At 56.9% G+C, this 16,931-nt stretch overlaps 1 protein-coding gene across 1 annotated transcript in view; it reads right to left on the bottom strand.

Annotated features, from left to right (window-relative positions):
- ALX4 (ALX homeobox 4) overlaps window positions 1-16,630 on the bottom strand; it is a 39,804-nt gene extending 23,174 nt beyond the window's left edge. Inside the window, exon 1 of the mRNA XM_021684761.1 lies at window positions 16,189-16,630. Within this exon, the coding sequence (XP_021540436.1) occupies window positions 16,189-16,630 (442 nt within the window). The remainder of the gene's footprint in view (window positions 1-16,188) is intronic.
- Window positions 16,631-16,931: the final 301 nt, after the last annotated feature.

Here is a 16,931-nt window from a genome sequence, read left to right as displayed (position 1 = left end):
GGGTGCTGGACAGGGCAGGGGCATCTAGACCAGCCTCAGTGGAGGGGCCAGTCCAGATCTCTATATAGGAAGGCTTTGATTGGAGCGGGTCTGTGGAAGCCGTGCTTTGCTAGCACTTTACATAAGAGGAGGAAATGTCAGTTTTCCCAATCCAGGAAATGGAAGGAGTCTAAAGAAGGTTACAGGGAAGGCTCCCAAGCCATCCGTCGCTCTGTCACCCCTGAAGGGCATGACTTGGCCTTGGGCTGCCCGGGTCTCCTCACCTGTAAAGTGAGGCCCATACGGTCCACGTTCCAGAATGGGTGTGAGCTTTGAATGAAGCAGAGCGCAAGCATGCACATCCCTGCCGGAGACACAGCATGCCCTCCATCAGTGGGAGTCCTCCGGGAGAAATTAATACAGTTGTTGTTTGGGGCCAAGGAAGGCCAGGGGAGCTGCAGGAGCAAGGCGAAGTCACTCCGCCTGCAAATGTCCCCTTCCAATCAGGGCCCATTTCCCACATTTATAGCAAAGACTGTCCATGGGCTGGCTGACACACTTGGAACCACTGTAAAAACGAGATGTTAAATTTATTTTGTTTGACATTTACTTAAAACTTTTAGTGTGTTTTAAAGAAAGACACTTCCATAAATACATTTTAGCCTAAGGTACATTGCAATGTGAATGCATAGCCAGGAAAGGAGAAAGGGAATTTTAATCACGGCACTGATCATGAAGTTCAGGTCCGTTGTGAACGACTTATAAAAGCCTCACTTCCACGGACACTCTTGGTGACATCTGGTCTCTGCAGGCACCCCAGTGTTTAACTGCTCAAGAATTTCTCAGTGGGAACATCCAGTACCTTCCACCCACTGTATCATTGGAAAGGCATCCGGGGTGGGCAGTGGCAAGAGGGACCATTCCAGAAATGTACCACTTGGTGCTGTCGCAGAGAAACTAAGCTCGCTGATTCAGGGCCAGGTCGGGGCCCCTTCTGCCTAGTGGGCCCCAGGCCACCTTCCCAGGCTGGTATCACCTCCTCCCTGTGGATTCCCTGCCACACCTTCTTTTGAGCTTCCCTAGTGGCCCCTACTAATTAAATCGCTCATCACGCAGCATTGCAAGAGAAGATGGGCAGCCTCCGTCATCGGATGGACCCGCACCAGAGGCAGGGACGGCATCTTGCCCTGCTCCCTTACCCTTGATGCCCCCCAGCGAATACCTGTTGCACCGAATTAATCTTGTTAAATAACTGAACGGCTCAGCCTGCGCAAGGACCACGTGGGCCTGCTGCAAATTTGCTTCTTTCACCAGGATCAAGCGTTTTCTTTCTCCAAATGGGTTTATTCAAACCTAAAGAATCATTTATAAGCTGAAAAAGCCAGAAGACTTTTCTCCTCTTGGATGAGAAAGGAAGACTAATGGTGGAAGTAATTGTAAGCCTGCCAGTTAGAGTTTTCTGAGATGGATAGAGATGGGTGAGATTATTCAATCTCAGCTTTAAAAAATTCCACCTTTATACCTATCAAATGGTTAAAATTTCAAAACTTCTAGAACATGCTTGTATCTAAGCTATTGGTTAGGGTTTCCATCTATGTGGCTGGGATTTGGAGTAGGTAAGTTCCAAGTGTTTTGCCCATCACATACAGGTAGGTAAGTATAAATAATCCTCAATATTCCAGTATTTACGTGTTGGTTGGAGAATGGTTCTTTCATTGACTTTTGCTCATCTGGACTGAAAAAAGTTTTCAAATAAGTCTCTGCTTTAAAATGCGTGGTGTGGGGGCGCCTGGGTGGCTCAGTCAGTTAAGGGTCTGACTTCGGCTCAGGTCCTGGGATCAAGCCCCATGTCAAGCCCCACTTCAGGATCTGCGGGGAGTCTGCTTATGTCTCTGCTCCTCCCCCCGCTCATGCGCGCTCTCTCTCTCAAATAAATAAAATAAATTTTAAAAATAAAAATAAAATAAAATGCACGGCATGCACCTTCTACCAAGAAAACCTTAATCCGCAGAGGATGTGTGACAAGTTCATCTCTTTTCCACCTGTTACCACTTCTCAGGAGAATGAAGCATCCCATAAAACAGTGAGAATCCACCTTGTGTGGCACAAAACTGACTTCTGTGGATCTTCTCCGAGGGGCTGAGTCCTGTGGGGCTCATGAGGTAACGCAATGGTCAGGCACACGCCTTCATGGGGGGGAAGCCCGGCCCTCGCTGCCCACCCACCTGCCTCAGCTCAGGAAAGGTTTCTCCAGGTCAACTCTTTCCCTCTACCCTGGTCCAGATGCTGATGCTGAGCAAACAAGGAGGCCGTTCCACGTGTGGTCAGTTATCTATCATGAGTTCGGAGGGAGCAGGTGCGCTTGGCTCCTCCTTCCTCACCCTCGGAGCTGCTCCCACACACGGGGTCTCGAGCTGGGCTGGCCTGGTTCTGTGGAGGACTCTGGAAGTAGGAGGGAGATGGGGCCTGTGTGGTCAAGATCTGTGGTCATCACTGTAGTGGGTGAGGGGAAGACGGTGTGCTGTATACTGGAAATCCACCCCCAGGCGTGCCCCACTCCACAGCTGACTGAGCTCTCCCACGTGCCTGATTGTGTCCGATGGCCACAGAGACATGACGTCACCACGGCCAAGAGCATTAACCTTAAGGGCAGAGGAGTGGAGAAGAAAAAGGCCCTTTGGCTTCAGGAGATCTGAGCTCAATTCAGGCCCTTGGGCACCTGGCCCACACTGGGTCTCCCCTTCTTCATCTGTAAATTAGGAGTACTAATACCTCCTGAGGGGGTTGAGTGCAAGATCCCAGTGCAGGCTTGGCCCATGGGCGACGCTTACCACCACTCCCTTCATCACGGATGGGTGTGCGGGGGCCCAGAGTGGGTGCAGAACCTCCCTGACAGGCCCCAAGCCGGACATCCTCTGTGCCCAGCCCTGAGTCCATGCAGGGATGAACATGCACAAATCCTGCCCTCGGGGACCTCTGGGTCTGACGCGGTCGAATGAGCACAGAGAACAGACTTTCGGATGGGGAAGAAAGAAAGTTATGCCCCAGCTCATGATGCCTGGGTGCAAGGTATAGCAGCCTGGGGAGACGCGGGCTGTGGGTTCTGAGGGGCCTGGGGGTGCCCTCCTTCTCCCTTCTTGACCCTTCCTGCCCCCATGTTAAGGCCGACGGCCAGCCCCCACCCCTTGTTTCACTCAGCCATATTTTAAAGGATTTTGTCAACCACCTGGTGTAGATTCAATGATCATTTGTTCACTTTCCAATTTGATGTATCCAAGTCAACCGTAACTGCCTGTCAAAGTTTCTGAGCCTCACCTTACAGATAAAGAGGTTGAGGCAGAGAGGTCAACCAGTTTGCCCGAGGCCCTCAGCTGCATAGGCTGACACCTGTTCCTAGGCCCTGGCACAGCAGCGTCCCCAAACCAACGGCATCTAAAGCTTCAGGCTGCCTGGGAACCCCATGGTGGGCTGAACACAGTTTCTACAAGATTCCAAGAATACGAGAGAGCGTGCCTGTTCCTTGTCTTTGGACAAGCAGTTGGGAGACCAGGCTCAAGCAGGTGCCTGTCTAATCACTGGGGCCGGGGAACCGCAAGGTAAGAAGCACAAGGGAGACCCCCCTCCTCTGCTCTACAGCCCCCTCCTCTCTGGCCACCTACGGGGGGGACCAGAATCATTGTCTAGCCTGGAGCCTCGGCCCCAGGCTCTGCTGTTCACTGGTCAGCACTTGGGATGGCCGAGGTGGAGGCCAGGGAGTGGCAAGTGCCTCTCATGGGACTCAAACAGAAAATAGTCAAGATGCAGGGCCAACAGCATGGAGCTGGTTTGGGGTAGATGGGGGCTTCCCTCCTGGGGTTCCTCCCTGCTCCACCAGGAGGGGGCACTGGGATCATCTTACTGAAGGAAGAGGTCCCAGATTTGGGGCTCTCAGCAGTGGCCCAAATGGTATGTGGACCCTAAGAGCACATGAGAATTTTCTCAAAGGCCATGTCCTCACAGGAAGGTCAGCTGACATACTTGGGGCTCCTCAACAGCCAGGGGCCTAGCCAGAGGCCAAGGACATAATTCTGGCACTCTTGCCAATGGCTCTGCCCTACCAGCTACCTTACCAGCTCTGGTTCCTGGAAAACAAAAGTGTCCCTGAGCTGGATCTCTTTGGCTGCTTAGTCATTAGTTTGGAGGCAAGCGGATGGACAGGACGACTTTTCAGGTTCCCCACATTCAGAGATTCTGGACCTCACCTCAGAAGGCCATGCCTGGGACAGACAGACAAACCAATGGAACAACATAGAAAGCCTAGAAATAGACTCTCAGACATACGGCCAACTGATTTTCGGCAAAGGTGACAAGACCATTCAACAGAGAAAGGGCAGTCTTTTCAACAAATGGTGCTGGGAAAACTGAATATGTAAATGCGAAAAAATAAAGAGTTGGATCCTTACTCAGAATGGACCTCAACTTAAGAGCAAAAACTATAAAGCTCTTAGAAGAAAACACAGGGGAAATTCTTCATGACGTGAGCTAGTGATGATTCTGTGGATGTGACATTGAAAGCACACGCAGCAAAAGACAAAAATTGATAAACTGGATTTCATCAAAATTAAAATCTTCTGTGCATCGAAAGGACATTATCCAGAGAGTGAGAGACAACCCACAGAACGAGAGAAAATATTTGAGAATCATGTACCTGATGAGGGATTACTATCCAGAATATATAAAGGGCTCCCACAGTTCAACAACATACAAACACGCAACCCAACCTCCCAAATGGGAAACACACTTGAATCCACATTTCTTCAAAGAAGATCTACAGCTGACCAGACACAAAAGGACAGCTGCTGTGTGAGTCCCCTTCCATGAGGTACCTAGTCCTCACCGAATGGTTCACTTAAAATGGTCAAAATGGCAAACTTTGTATTTTTACCACAATAAAAAACTACCCCTAATTCAGCAAGAGACTTTGAATTTTTAAAAAGGCCATCTAAGTAGCACAGAGAACACTCAGCTTGGGATCTTGGCTTCTCTCTGCCTTGCTCAGAGGCCTCCAGGGGCTTCTCTCAAGTCCAAATCCTTCAGCAGAAAGCCAATCGCGCGTTGGGCTTTGCGCCTGCCATTCCTCAGGCCCCATCTTGCCCCATCTTGCCTGTGTCCAGCGCGGCCCCCTGCACACCACAGGCTCGCTCGTTCCCAAACACTGCAGGTACTTTCCCAACTCAAAGCCCTTGTTCCTGCTGTTTTCTGGGTCAAGAGTGCCATTTCCAGCTCCTTCAGCAGGAGCCCCTCTTCAGCCTCCCAAGTCAACTTCAGATGTCCGTACCCACAAAGCCCCAGTCCATTTACACTTCCCCTGGGGACTCTGGCTTCTGCACATCCAGCTCCCTGAGGTCCGGGATCAACTCACTCACAGCCAAATGCTCCACGCGTCCCTGACACGGGGCTCAAGGCTGCGGGGGGTTTGTGGGACAGGAGAAGCTCTGGCAGCACACTTCTCACAGGGCTGTTTACACCCAATTCCCTCTACAAAGGGGGAGGAGGGAGCCCTCCGCCTCTCCGTCCACACCATCCCCCTCAGTGCCTGGCGCACTGTAATCATGGCTGCCACCCCGCCCCCCCCAAGTGCTGTCTACACCTGAGGCTCAGGTCTAAATGCTTCTTCCTGTCTGGGCTCTGAGCTCAGGACAAGATCCTTGCCAGAGCAGAGTGCTGCATCCTGTGTGTGTGGGGGGGAGGGGGGTCTCTGAACCCCAGGGGGTAGGGCTGAGTAGATGGGGTACTCAGGCAGGAACAGTAGCAACTCTCAGGAGGGCAGTACTAGAGGACAAGGGGCCCAGAATGGGGCAGGCAGGGGTGGGGCCGCAAGCAGGGGGTACCTAACACTCACTGCAGGGAATGGGGAGACCTGAGGAGGACAGTGGGGAGGGGAGGGAGGTTACCCATCTCACTGGAGCTGGCCCTGGCTGTGGCAGCTGGACCCTGGCTTGTGACCCCTGAGGTGACAGCCAAGGGGAAACAGTAGGGCAAAGGGGTGTTCCTCCTATGGTGGAGGCTGAGAGGACTCAAGGCTCATACAAAATGGGGCTACCCAAGACCTCTCTGCTCCCTCACCTCGCGCTCCACAGGGATCCCTGGGGGAATAAACTTTTTCCCACCAGGGTGCAAGAGGACTGGAAGTTGGGTTTTCATCCCAGGCCTGGGTTCAAAGGGAGGAGGGAAGAAGAGAGAATGGAAAGATTTGCCCATTATTGGTCCCTCCCATGGTCTTCAGCTCCACCCTGCCCTGAGCAGAGTTTCTGGCATGTTCCTACGGCCTCTGGAAACTCAAGGAGGAATTCCCTCATACCAGCTTGAGGTCCCTGTGTCATGCCTGCCTCCCCCCCCCCCCATTCTCACCACAGCTTGGCAGGACACTTGAACAGGTGAAGAAGCCATGCCCAGGGTCACAGAGTCAGGTCTAGAACTCTGACCTGCCGGGCACCAAGCCTACCCTTGACCTCCACACCCACCGCATCCCCAGACGTGGGGAAGGGAAGAGCTCTTTGGAGGCCATATTTGTAAAACCCAGGCTTCCAATCTCATAGGATTAGGGTGGCCTCAAGTCTAGTTAGGATCATCCTACAAAAGAATGCCTTTCAGGCTCTCAGGGCCTTTGGCCATCAAGAACTTACCTTCTCCCTTCCTAGCATTCCCACCTTAGGAAGTACTCCAGCTCTTGGAATCTGTTTGCATCCATGAAGCAGGGATGGCAGGAGGATCTATCTCATGGGACAGCAACTGGGATTCAATGAAATCACCCTTGAGATTTGGTACGCTGCCTGATGCACCCACTGGGGCAGGTAAATGTGGGTTGTCACAAGGTACCAGTAGCGCAGGGGTTTTGCCCTGCCAACTCAAACCCCCTTTCACCTCACACTCCACCAGACTCACTTCATTATTGTCCCTGCCTTGCAGATGGGAAAACTGAGGCAGGGAGCCAGGCCCAGCACGCCAGACTGGCCGCTTTGGTGGGTCAGACTAACTTTCCGCTCCCAGAGGGGCCTCTCTCAGTACAATGAATCAGGCAGAGTGGTGGGGCCCAGAGGATCCTGGAGGGACCATCCACCTCTCTCCTGGCGCCTCGATCCCAGGCCTGGAACAGCACAGAACCCAAGGGCTTCAGAAATCATCTAGTGCCGGGGCGCCTGGGTGGCTCAGTCGTTAAGCATCTGCCTTCGGCTCAGGTCATGGTCCCAGGGTCCTGGGATCGAGCCCCGCATTGGGCTCCCTACTCCGCGGGAAGCCTGCTTCTCCCTCTCCCACTCCCCCTGCTTGTGTTCCCTCTCTCGCTGTGTCTCTCTCTGTCAAATAAATAAATAAAATCTTTAAAAAAAAAAAAAAAAAGAAATCACCTAGTGTCATGCGGGGGTTTTATAGAGGGGAGATCCAGGCCCCGAATGGGGACCTGAGCCAGATGGGAACCCATGCGGCTGGATGGTGGGGCTGCAGACCCTGCGAGGGAGATCCATGGACACTGAGGGGCCCATACACCTGGGAGAGCCCCCAAATCTCCATCCCCCACTCTGAAACCTGATCAGAACCCCCACCTCCTCGCCATCATTTGCAAGGGTGGACAGTGTGAGGGGGTGGGGCTCTTAATCCTTCCCCAGCAGAGAACTTGACCCTGAAGGCACACTACCTCTCTGCACCCTCATACTCCCCACACTCTCCTCCCTCCTAGGCAGGACAGGCCCAAAGGGCCTCAGTTTGCAAATGAGAATATTGAGTGGAATCGTGGAGATAGGGGAGTGTTCTAAAGGCACATTTCCGTGGCAAAGCCAAGACTTGAACCCAGACCTCTTGCTCTCTAGAGAAGGCCTGGAGGGAGAAAAGGAGGAAGGGAAGAAGCAGCCTTGGGCTGTTCAGCTACCAGAGAGGATCCACCTCTGTAACCTCCGATTTCCCCCAATCTCTCTGAGTCCTCCCCTTACTGGGCGAGGTTAGGCTCACCTGGGAATGGGAGGGGAGCTGGGAGGACTTCTCATGAGCTGCAAACCCTGCGGACAGCACTTCCTGCTGTGCATGCCCCACAGCCTGAGTCCAGGCTTCTGCATCCCAGTACCAGCCCCAGTGAACTGGACTTGCCCAGTACCGATCTTTCTCCCACTCCAGGCCTGAAGGCTGGGATCATGTCCTGTGCTTCTCAGAATCCCCCACAAGGCCTGGCATAGTGACAGGCAAAGTTCGGTGAGTGATGAGTAAGTAGAACCAGCACCTCAGTCCCCCTGTCTGTGAAACAGGACATTTGAGCCAGCAGACATCTGGCGTCTCTTCCAACACTGTGACCATTTGTGTGTGGTGGGGGAGAAGCAAGGCTCCTGGACGTGACCAATGCCCTGGGCTGGACCAGTGGCCGTCCCAAAGAAGAGAAGATTGGTCATGTGGCCTCAGCTAATTCCCTCAGCCATGCACCTGCATGGTTTCCGCCACTCAGGGAAGTAAACTTGTCCTAGGGAGACTTGCAGAGATCAGGAGTCCCAGCCGAGTCACAGGTGGGATGAGTCCCTGCAATCCTACAGGGACCCCCATCCCCCGCTCCCAGCCCAGGTACTCAACTTTTGCCTTGAATCCCCAGGTTCTCAGGGTGGAGCCCGCCTTTTTTCTCAGGAGCGTGGTGCTGCAAGCACCTGCCCTATTTGGTGCCCACAGAGAGTGTGTGACTTTTTGGAAGGGTTACAGCAAAGGAAGAGAGTGGGTGAGCCCAGCAGATACTCCCCCAACCCCTTCCTCCCCCACCCCTAGCTGTGGAAGGAAGAAAACCCAGCTGTGCATTTCTGCCTTCCCACTAACCGGGCTGCAGGACTCCATTTCTCCCTGGGTCTCAGTTTGCTCAACTGCTAAATAGGATCTGCATTGTGCATAAAAATGGCACTCATACTGGTTTCTCCTCCACAGTGAGCTACACAGGACAGAGGGTACACTTGAGAGCTAGAGGTTGGAGGAGGTCTCTTTGTGGTGTGGGTGGGCTGGGTGGAGCCGGTCAGGGCCCCAGGAAGACTCCAGGGCTCCACGTGGGACTCTCTTGTCACTCACTGAGTCAGCCTTCCTGGGGAGGTGGGACCCGTGGCTGGGAAGGCCACAGGCTGTGAAACACACATGCTTAGTCACTGTCTCCCCACAAGTGACTCTGGCAGCTGAGGCCCTGCGTGCCACAGGGGGCCCCGAGGGGCGTTCCTAACTGGCACAGGTGGCCCCCTAACACGCATGCAGCTCCCCAAATGGGGTACAATGGGCGCAAGTACGTCTTTCACGCAGGAGTGCACATCAATTAGTACCCGTGGCCGCACCCTGAGACACATTCGGACCGCAAGCCCCAGATCCAGTGAGTATGGGCGGGACACACGCCCACTGAGTTCACGCTGTGCTCGTGCTCATAAAAACCCCCCTATCCATGCTCAAGCCACACTCTGAATGAGACACCAATTCTCCATTCATCCTTCTACTAGCCAGTAAACATTTATTATGCCCAAAGAGCTTCATCTGGAAGGACCTAAGCTATAGGATAGCAGACAAGCACTGCGTTCTCCTAGGAGGAAGTCTGGCACATAGTAGGTGCTCAGTAAGTGTGGACATAGGTACCATGAGTGGAGACAGGGGACATGAGCAGACTGGAGGGACCAGGAACCCCAGAGCCTCAGCTTGAGCCTGGCCATCTGTGGGCACGAAGACGCTCCCCAGTTGGCTCCTCTCCGTATTTAAGTCCAAGCCTGGAGTCTAGAACCTGCATTCAACCAAGGCCCTCCAGAGCCACCAGCCCGCTTATCCTGGAACAGCTGCCCACGTTGTCCCTGTACCCCCTAAGCTCACCTCAGGGAACCCTCAAGACCCGTTTCTGCTTCCAGGGAAGCGAGCTGAAGGCGGGTCCAGACTGGTACCTTCGCAGAAACCCCTAGAGTGCCTTTGGAAATTGTCCAAACTCTTGCATTTCACAAATTCAGACCCAGGAGGGGACGGGGAAGGGGCTTTCCCAAGGCCACGCAGGGAATAGAGAATTCAGCCGTGGAGACCCGTGATCTGTCCTGGATTGGGCCCCCTGCCCTGCACGTGTGCCACGCTGGACCTTAGCGTCCTCGCCCAAACCTTCCACAGCCTCTCAATCTTCGCCGCCAGGGCGTTCGGAGCACAGGGAGAACCAGCTGCTCTGCCCCAGCCTGGGTCGCCGGCAGTCCATCTGCAAGGGCCTTGGGGCTGACGCCCACCCTCCGCGGCCCCCAGTTTGGACAGAGAATCTACTGGAAAGCGATCTGCTTTAAGAATCCAGTGAAGCGCACACCCAGCTCTCGCTCTTTCTGGAACACGCAGCAGAGCCGGCGCCCAGCAGCTCGGAGCGTGGGTACTCAAGCACGCCCAGCGCGGTGGCCGGGGAAAGACAGGTACTTGGCCAGTGGTGGCGCCTCAGTCTCTTCCTCGCGCTCTCTCTCTCTCTCTCTCTCTCACACACACACCCCGCTAGTATTTCGCAGTAAAACCCTCCTCTCCAAAAAGGCATTTTGGGTGCAGTGGAGCTCCGTGGTGATACTTCTATCTGCCTCTGGAGCTAAAATAGGAAACTGCCCGCTGCCCCGCATCACCACCCAAATCCCCAGCCTGTTGCTCCTCTGAACCTCCCCTCACCCGAGCCTCAGTTCCCTTTCCACTCACCCCCCTTGGTGCTGGCGGTGCTTGTGGGGTGGGATGGGGGGTAGAGAAGAGGTCTTTGGTAAGGTGTTGGAATGCCCTGGGCCCGGGGGTGTGTGGGCGGGTCTGAGGTCCCCAGGACACCTCCCTGGACACATGGGAGGCTTCTATCCAACCACTGAGTCAGCTTTTTTAGGGGGAGAGCGGCCGACCCAGGCTACCTTGACCCCCTGTACTGGGTGAGGAAGGAGAATCTTGCAAAGAGGAGGGGGTGTGGACCACGTGCACATTTGTAGACCAGAGAAGGCTGGGGGGGGGGGGGGGGGGCCCCCGCCCCGGGGGGGGGGTCCCTGGGGACCCCGAAAAACTGGGATCCCAGATGAGGCACCAGCCTGCGACTGAGAGGGATTGCCGGCTGGAGAGAGGTGCATCTTCTTTCCGCAAAAGGGTACTCTTTGGAAGAAGGGCCTCTTCTCACTAGTCTAATCCAGACCCAACGAAGGTGTGTGGTGCCCAGGGCCCCTGATCAAGGGGCCCCGGTGTCCTAAACTCTGAATTCACTGAGCAGTATCAGCACGGAGCTGTCTTGATTTCCTACTCTGATGACCCACCTTGTCACTTTATCGACGCCCGGGAACCCCATAGCTTGGGGAGCATGTGGCCAGATGGCGCCTGGAAGGCGGTGTCCAGAGGCACAACTGGGCTCCCACAGCCCCACCCAAAACAGTGCCCGGGGCCTAGGTGGGGCGGGGGGTGGTGGTGGTGGTGAGGTGTCTGGGCAGCAGGCTTCGTTCGGGGGCAGGGAGCTCTCTCTAGCCAAGCACTCTGTCGCAGCCCCTCTTCCCTACTCCCGTTTCCTTGCAGCAAAACCAAGCACCACCAAGCCCGGTGGCTTCCCCATTCCCGGACGCCTGGCCTCGGAGCCTCGGAGCCTCGGGCGCTCCCGGCAGTTTTCCCCTCCTGCTGCTTCGGGCACCCCGGTCAGCAGAGAAGCCCGAACCCAGACTGAGCACGCGGGACTCCAACCTCCCCTCACCCCCACCGCCGCGAAGGCCACCATATTTCCACTTTGTATTCCAATTTTCCATCAAAACAAAGCCGCGCGCACAGAGCTGCAGGAGGAAAGCGGCTGAGGCCCAGATGAAGGTACATCCCCGGAAAAGTGTGCCCCGCTGCTCTCCAAAACGAAAGTCCTTAGGGACTTCGGGAAATGTTATGCATGGTATTTTAACTTGTTTTCCTACCTCGGCTCCGTTTTGCAGCCTGCCCAGCCCGGGGCTTTGGGGAGTCCAGACCGGGACAGCCTGGCCGCTGCATCGAGGTTTCTGGTGCAGCGGGTAAGTAACCTCGTTTTCCAGTCCGGGTGGTGCAAATGTCCGGGCATACAAGGTCACCCTGCTCAAGAAACACCACCGTCGCAAACGGGGGTGGGGTCTCCGGCTCTCCCAAGTCTCTTCTGAATTTTTCTTAAAACAACTCACCAAAAAAAAAAAAAAAAAAAAAAAAATTCCCCCCAAATTTTCGGGTATATATATGCGTCTGTATCGTGATCCCGGTGGTAGTTTACAGAACAGTTCTTCGAACTTTCCACTTAGCTGTCTACTGCACTGAAATAACTTATAATAAAAAAAAAACTGCAAATCGATTGATTTAAAATACTAAACCTTTAATCCAGGCCTTCTGTTTTTCTATTTAAGGTCATCTGTGTTTAGGCCAACTGTTCCAGCCCGCTGACGGCTACAGAAATTAACAAAGTACAACATTAAAAGCATTTTCCTTCTCTGCCCCTCCAAAAGTGACCCGGGTCGGCAACGGCACAGCTCCCAGGCTGGAGTTTTCTCTCCATCATCCTACAATCACCCAGGGGCTCTTAACTGCTTCTTCTCTCCTGTCCGTTTCTCGCGGTCTTATTTTGGGCTTCTCCTATAAACCACACGCCGGTTCTTTGACTAACTTCGAATAGGACCCAGGCGGGGTTTACACATTTGGTGGTGTATGGACTGTGTCGGTGCGGGGGGGGGGGGGGGGGAAATAAATACCCTTAGCGTTCAAACACTGCATCTAATTCGACAAATGAGGACCAGCCCCTCGGCGGCGCCCCAGGGGTCTCCGGCCCGGCCCGCGCATCTCGCGACCTCTGAGCTGTGAGCGCTTCTTTGGGGGAGTGGGGGGGGCACGTGGATGGCAAGGTAGCCAGCGGCTAGCAACGAAAACCTGCGCGCACCGAATCGAAAGCGAAAGAGAAGGAGGGAGCAGAGCTGCTCCCCGAAGCTTCCCGGGGCGCATGGCCGAGGCCTGGGGCAGCGGCGGCCGCGGGGGGGGGGGGGGGCCGGGGGGGGGGGGGGGGGCCCGGGGCGGCTGCCCGGGGCTCGGGGGGCGAGGCGTGGGGGACCTCACTCTGGCGACGAGGAGGCTCTTTGTGCGGCGGAGAAACGTCGGGTCTCCAACCTGGCGTGTCCGCTGGGGCCCATGGGCCCAAGGACGGGCCAGGAACCAGCAAGGACTTCGCAAGGCCGAGGTGCGCCCCGGGAGCCCGGCGAGATGGTGACTGCAGCACGCGCGAACCGTGGGGCACGTTCCCAAACTCGCAATCATCTCCTGCACCCGGAGGGGACTGCCCAGTCGGCTTGCTCGGCGAGCTTTTAGTACTGAGGGGGAAACGGAGGCCCAGGAAGGGGTAGGGACGCCTGCGGACTGAGAGGATTTCTCACCTCCACTTTTGGCAGCTCTGGGAAGGAGAAGGCCGGGCCCGCGGGACTGCAGGCGGCTTCCCCGCCGCGCGCCCGCTCAGCGTGGCCCTGGCGCAACCCCGCCAGGCCGGGGCTTCGCTCGCGCAGGGGCGCTTGGACGCGCCAGGAGTGGCTCCCCAGGCTGAGGTCCCGGAGGAGGTCTCCCATTCGGTGCCCTTCCGCCGATTCAGAACGGAGCTTCCAGCCCCGGGACCAAAAGAGCCGGGAGGGAGGTTTGCAAGGTCCAAGCTACCTGCAGTCAGATCTCGGGGCCGGCTTTTTCTTTGAACCCCATTTACCCCCTCTTGAGTCCACATTCTCCAAGTGTGGGAGAGAACTGCCACCAGCGTGTGCCTCAGTTTCCCTGCTTGCTGGCCGCCTACAGAGCCAACTCCAGAGGCCCTCCTCCCAGCTGCCTCTGTAAAGGGCACAGCCTAACCTCTTGGTGCCTTGGTTTCTCGTCTTGGACTTCGTGTGCCTAATCTTTCCGCAAGGGCCAGAAATCTCCTCCTGGCCAGGGAAGCTCAGCTGCTAGGAGAAGAATAAACAGAGCTGTTTGTTGTTTGTGGCTTTGCCCTGAGCGGTGCCTCCATCTCAGGCAGCAGGGGAGTGGTGGTCCTGTGGCTGATTCTGGGCCTCCTTTTGTCCCAATCTGCAGCTTAGGGCTTTGCCCAGAGCAGGGGCAGGGGCCTGCCCTGTCCTCAGAATTGAGTGTCTACAGGTTCCCAACAGCACAGAGGCTTTTGGTGGAATCCTGGAGGAAACTAGACTTTTGCTTTCTTGGCCTGGGGTGGGGGGGCACTTACCACCCACTGATGCAGTTACCTCTATGAGGAAAAGGGCCTTCGAGGAGTCGCTTGCTCAACCGGCTAATGCAAGTTAGAGGAAGGGCCAGGCCGGTGTGTGGGGGCCCAGCAGCGCTCTGAGACAGTGCCCAGAGGAGGCCAGCCCTTTCCTCTCTCTCCCTGGACCTGAAGACATCTGCCAAACAAGAGGTTGGAAGCAGCTTGGCACCTCTTCTTATGTAATGTCTCTTCCTCTGCAGAAGCCTCTTTGGTGGATTTCTTTAAAACATGAAAATCCAGTATAGTGGGAGAGAAAGCCTATGAGGCTCCTGGCTTTGCACAATGGACCTCCACGGGCCCCTCAGTCTGAGACTTGCTCCCACCTAATAGTCCTGGCAACAGGGACCAGGAGGGGCCTGGGTAAGGCCTGGAGGAGGGAGCGCGAGTCTGCAGCCCTGGCAGGCGGATGCCTGCTGACAGGAGCTGACAACCCCTGCCTGCCCGAGTGGGGAAGGAGCACCTGTGTGCGGCCGTGAATGTCTGTGATCTGAGTGCCTGATCTCATTCCCACAGGAAGGTGGAGAGGAAAGGCGGTGGAAGTGGGGAAAGGCCACTGGACCTTTCTAAATCTGCTCTCAGTCCTGTCCTGTGGGTTTGGGAGTGTGTGACTATGTGTGAGGCCACATGACTGAGTGTATTTAGTATGTGACTCTGTTGGCTCATGAGGAAGAGGTTGTGTGTGTAGTCAAGTGTATGATTGTGCAAATGTTTGCGTCAACAACCACCTAATGAACTAGTTGTGAGCCTCTGGAAAGCTAGTTTGGATATAAGAAAGTGTCTGCCATGGGCTGTTTTCCTAAGGCAATTCTAGCCACCAAGGCCTCCACCATGTCCCATGTCTGTCCCCAGTCTTGGTGTCTCTCCATCCAGACTGGACCAGTGCAGCCAAAGCTGTTGCTGTGTCAGGACCAGCTCATCTCCAGGGCCCTGCCTGAAGGCCAAGGCCTCAGGGAGAGTGTATCCAGGGCTCCTAGCCCAGGAAGATTTTTCCCTCCCTTCTGGGTTTCTCTCTTTGCCAGCTTGGGGCTTGTCAATCCCGATTCAGTGGGCGAGAAGTCCTAGGCTCCTGAGCGGCTCTGGCCTCAGGCTGCCCTTCCCTCCATCATGGTTGCTAAGCTCTGGGGGCCCAGGCCTATGTCCTGCCTGCGAGCTCAAGGGGGCTTGGAGGTCATTTAGGCCTCGGCTTTCCCTGTGGGCCCAAATCAGGACCCAGAAGCTTCCCTCTTCCCCCAGCATTGCGCTGCCTGGAACTCTGCAGCTCCCTGCCTTCTTGCTGGTCGGTCCTAAACCATTGTTCCGAGGCCAGCCGCCTCCCAGGTTCGCCGGGAGAGAATCGCTCCGAACGCCAGCCGGCCTGCCTCTCCCCAGCGAGCCGCGCTTGTCGGGGGGCGGGGGGGGGGGGGATGGTGTGTGTAGGGGGCGAACTCGGGTCCTCGGCGGCGGCTCCAGGCGTTTGCGGCCCCGCACCCGTGCGGCGTCCCCGACCCGCGGCTCCCCGGGCGCGCTCAGCCCGACTGCGCTCCGGGCTCCCAGCGGGCTCGGCACCTGCGACGCTCCCACCTGCAGCACCGCCCGGGGAGCCTCCAGGCCTGCGGGGAGCGAGGCCTCGGCAGCCCCGGAGCCCCGGAGCCCCGGAGCCCCGCGCCCGAGCGCCGCGCCGCCACACTTCGCCGCCGCACGCCCCGAGCCGGCGAAGCATCCGCTTCGGAGGCGGCCCCGCGAGCCGCGCAAAGCAAGTGGTCGGGGGAACCGGCGAGGATGGGGAGAAAACAAACCCCAGGGCGGGTTTAACAGCCACAACCGCTCCGAGCCCTCGGCGTGGGGAGATGAAGGGGGCCGGACCGATCCCACGGTCCCCTCGGAACCGTCGGCTCCCGTTTTCCGACCCAGAGCCACCGGCGGCGCGGCCCCGCGCCTCCCCGGCCCGCCGAGCCCTGCCTCCCGCCCCCGAGCCCCGGCCCCGAGCGCCCCGCACGTGCACTCACCGTAGCAGGGGACCTGCAAGGCCCCGTTGTGGCCGCCACTGCCTTCCTGGAGTTTGAGGCTGCCGTCCGGGGGAGTCTTGCAAGCGCCGCGCTGCAAGTAGAGATGCGGGGGCTGCGCGGGCGGCGGCGGCGGCGGCTGCGGGGCCGGCGGCTGCGGCTGCGGCTGCTGCTGGAACTTGGTAAAGGAGCCCCGCGCCCCGGCGCCGCTCTCCAGGGGTGCCGCCAGGTCCTGCTGCCCCGCGCCGTAGCGGGCCCGGCTCTTGGCGTCTGCGAATCCCTGCCCTTTGGCGGCGGCCGAGAGGAAAGTTGTGCCGAACTTCTCGCCGCCGGGGTATGCCCTGAAAGGCGAGGAGCCCTCCCGGCTCTGCGACACCGGGCTGTAGTAGGCGTCCATGGCAGCAGCCGGCGACTCGCAGTAAGAGACGCAAGTCTCAGCATTCATGCCTGGCCTGCGCGGGCGACGGGCGGGGGCGCGAGCGAGAGCGCGAGGACGCCACCGCGCGCCCTGCCCGGGAGTTTGGGGAGGCGAGGAGGCGGTGGCCTTGCGCTCCGCGCGGGCCTGCTCGCTCTCCCTCCTCCCTCCACGTCTCTCTCTCTCTTTCTCCTCTCGTCTCTCTCTCTCTCTCTCTCTGTCTCTCTGCCTCTCTCTCTCCTCCCCCTCCTCCTCTCTCTTCCTTCTCCCTCCCCGCAGCTGGCCCAGGGAAAGAACCGAGGGCTGTAAAAAGATTCAGATGTTTCAGAAA

The sequence above is a fragment of the Neomonachus schauinslandi genome, chromosome 11 (assembly GCF_002201575.2).
Source record: "Neomonachus schauinslandi chromosome 11, ASM220157v2, whole genome shotgun sequence".
In the NCBI taxonomy this organism is placed as follows: Eukaryota; Metazoa; Chordata; class Mammalia; order Carnivora; family Phocidae; genus Neomonachus; species Neomonachus schauinslandi.
This window is presented reverse-complemented; position numbering and strand designations above follow the sequence as displayed.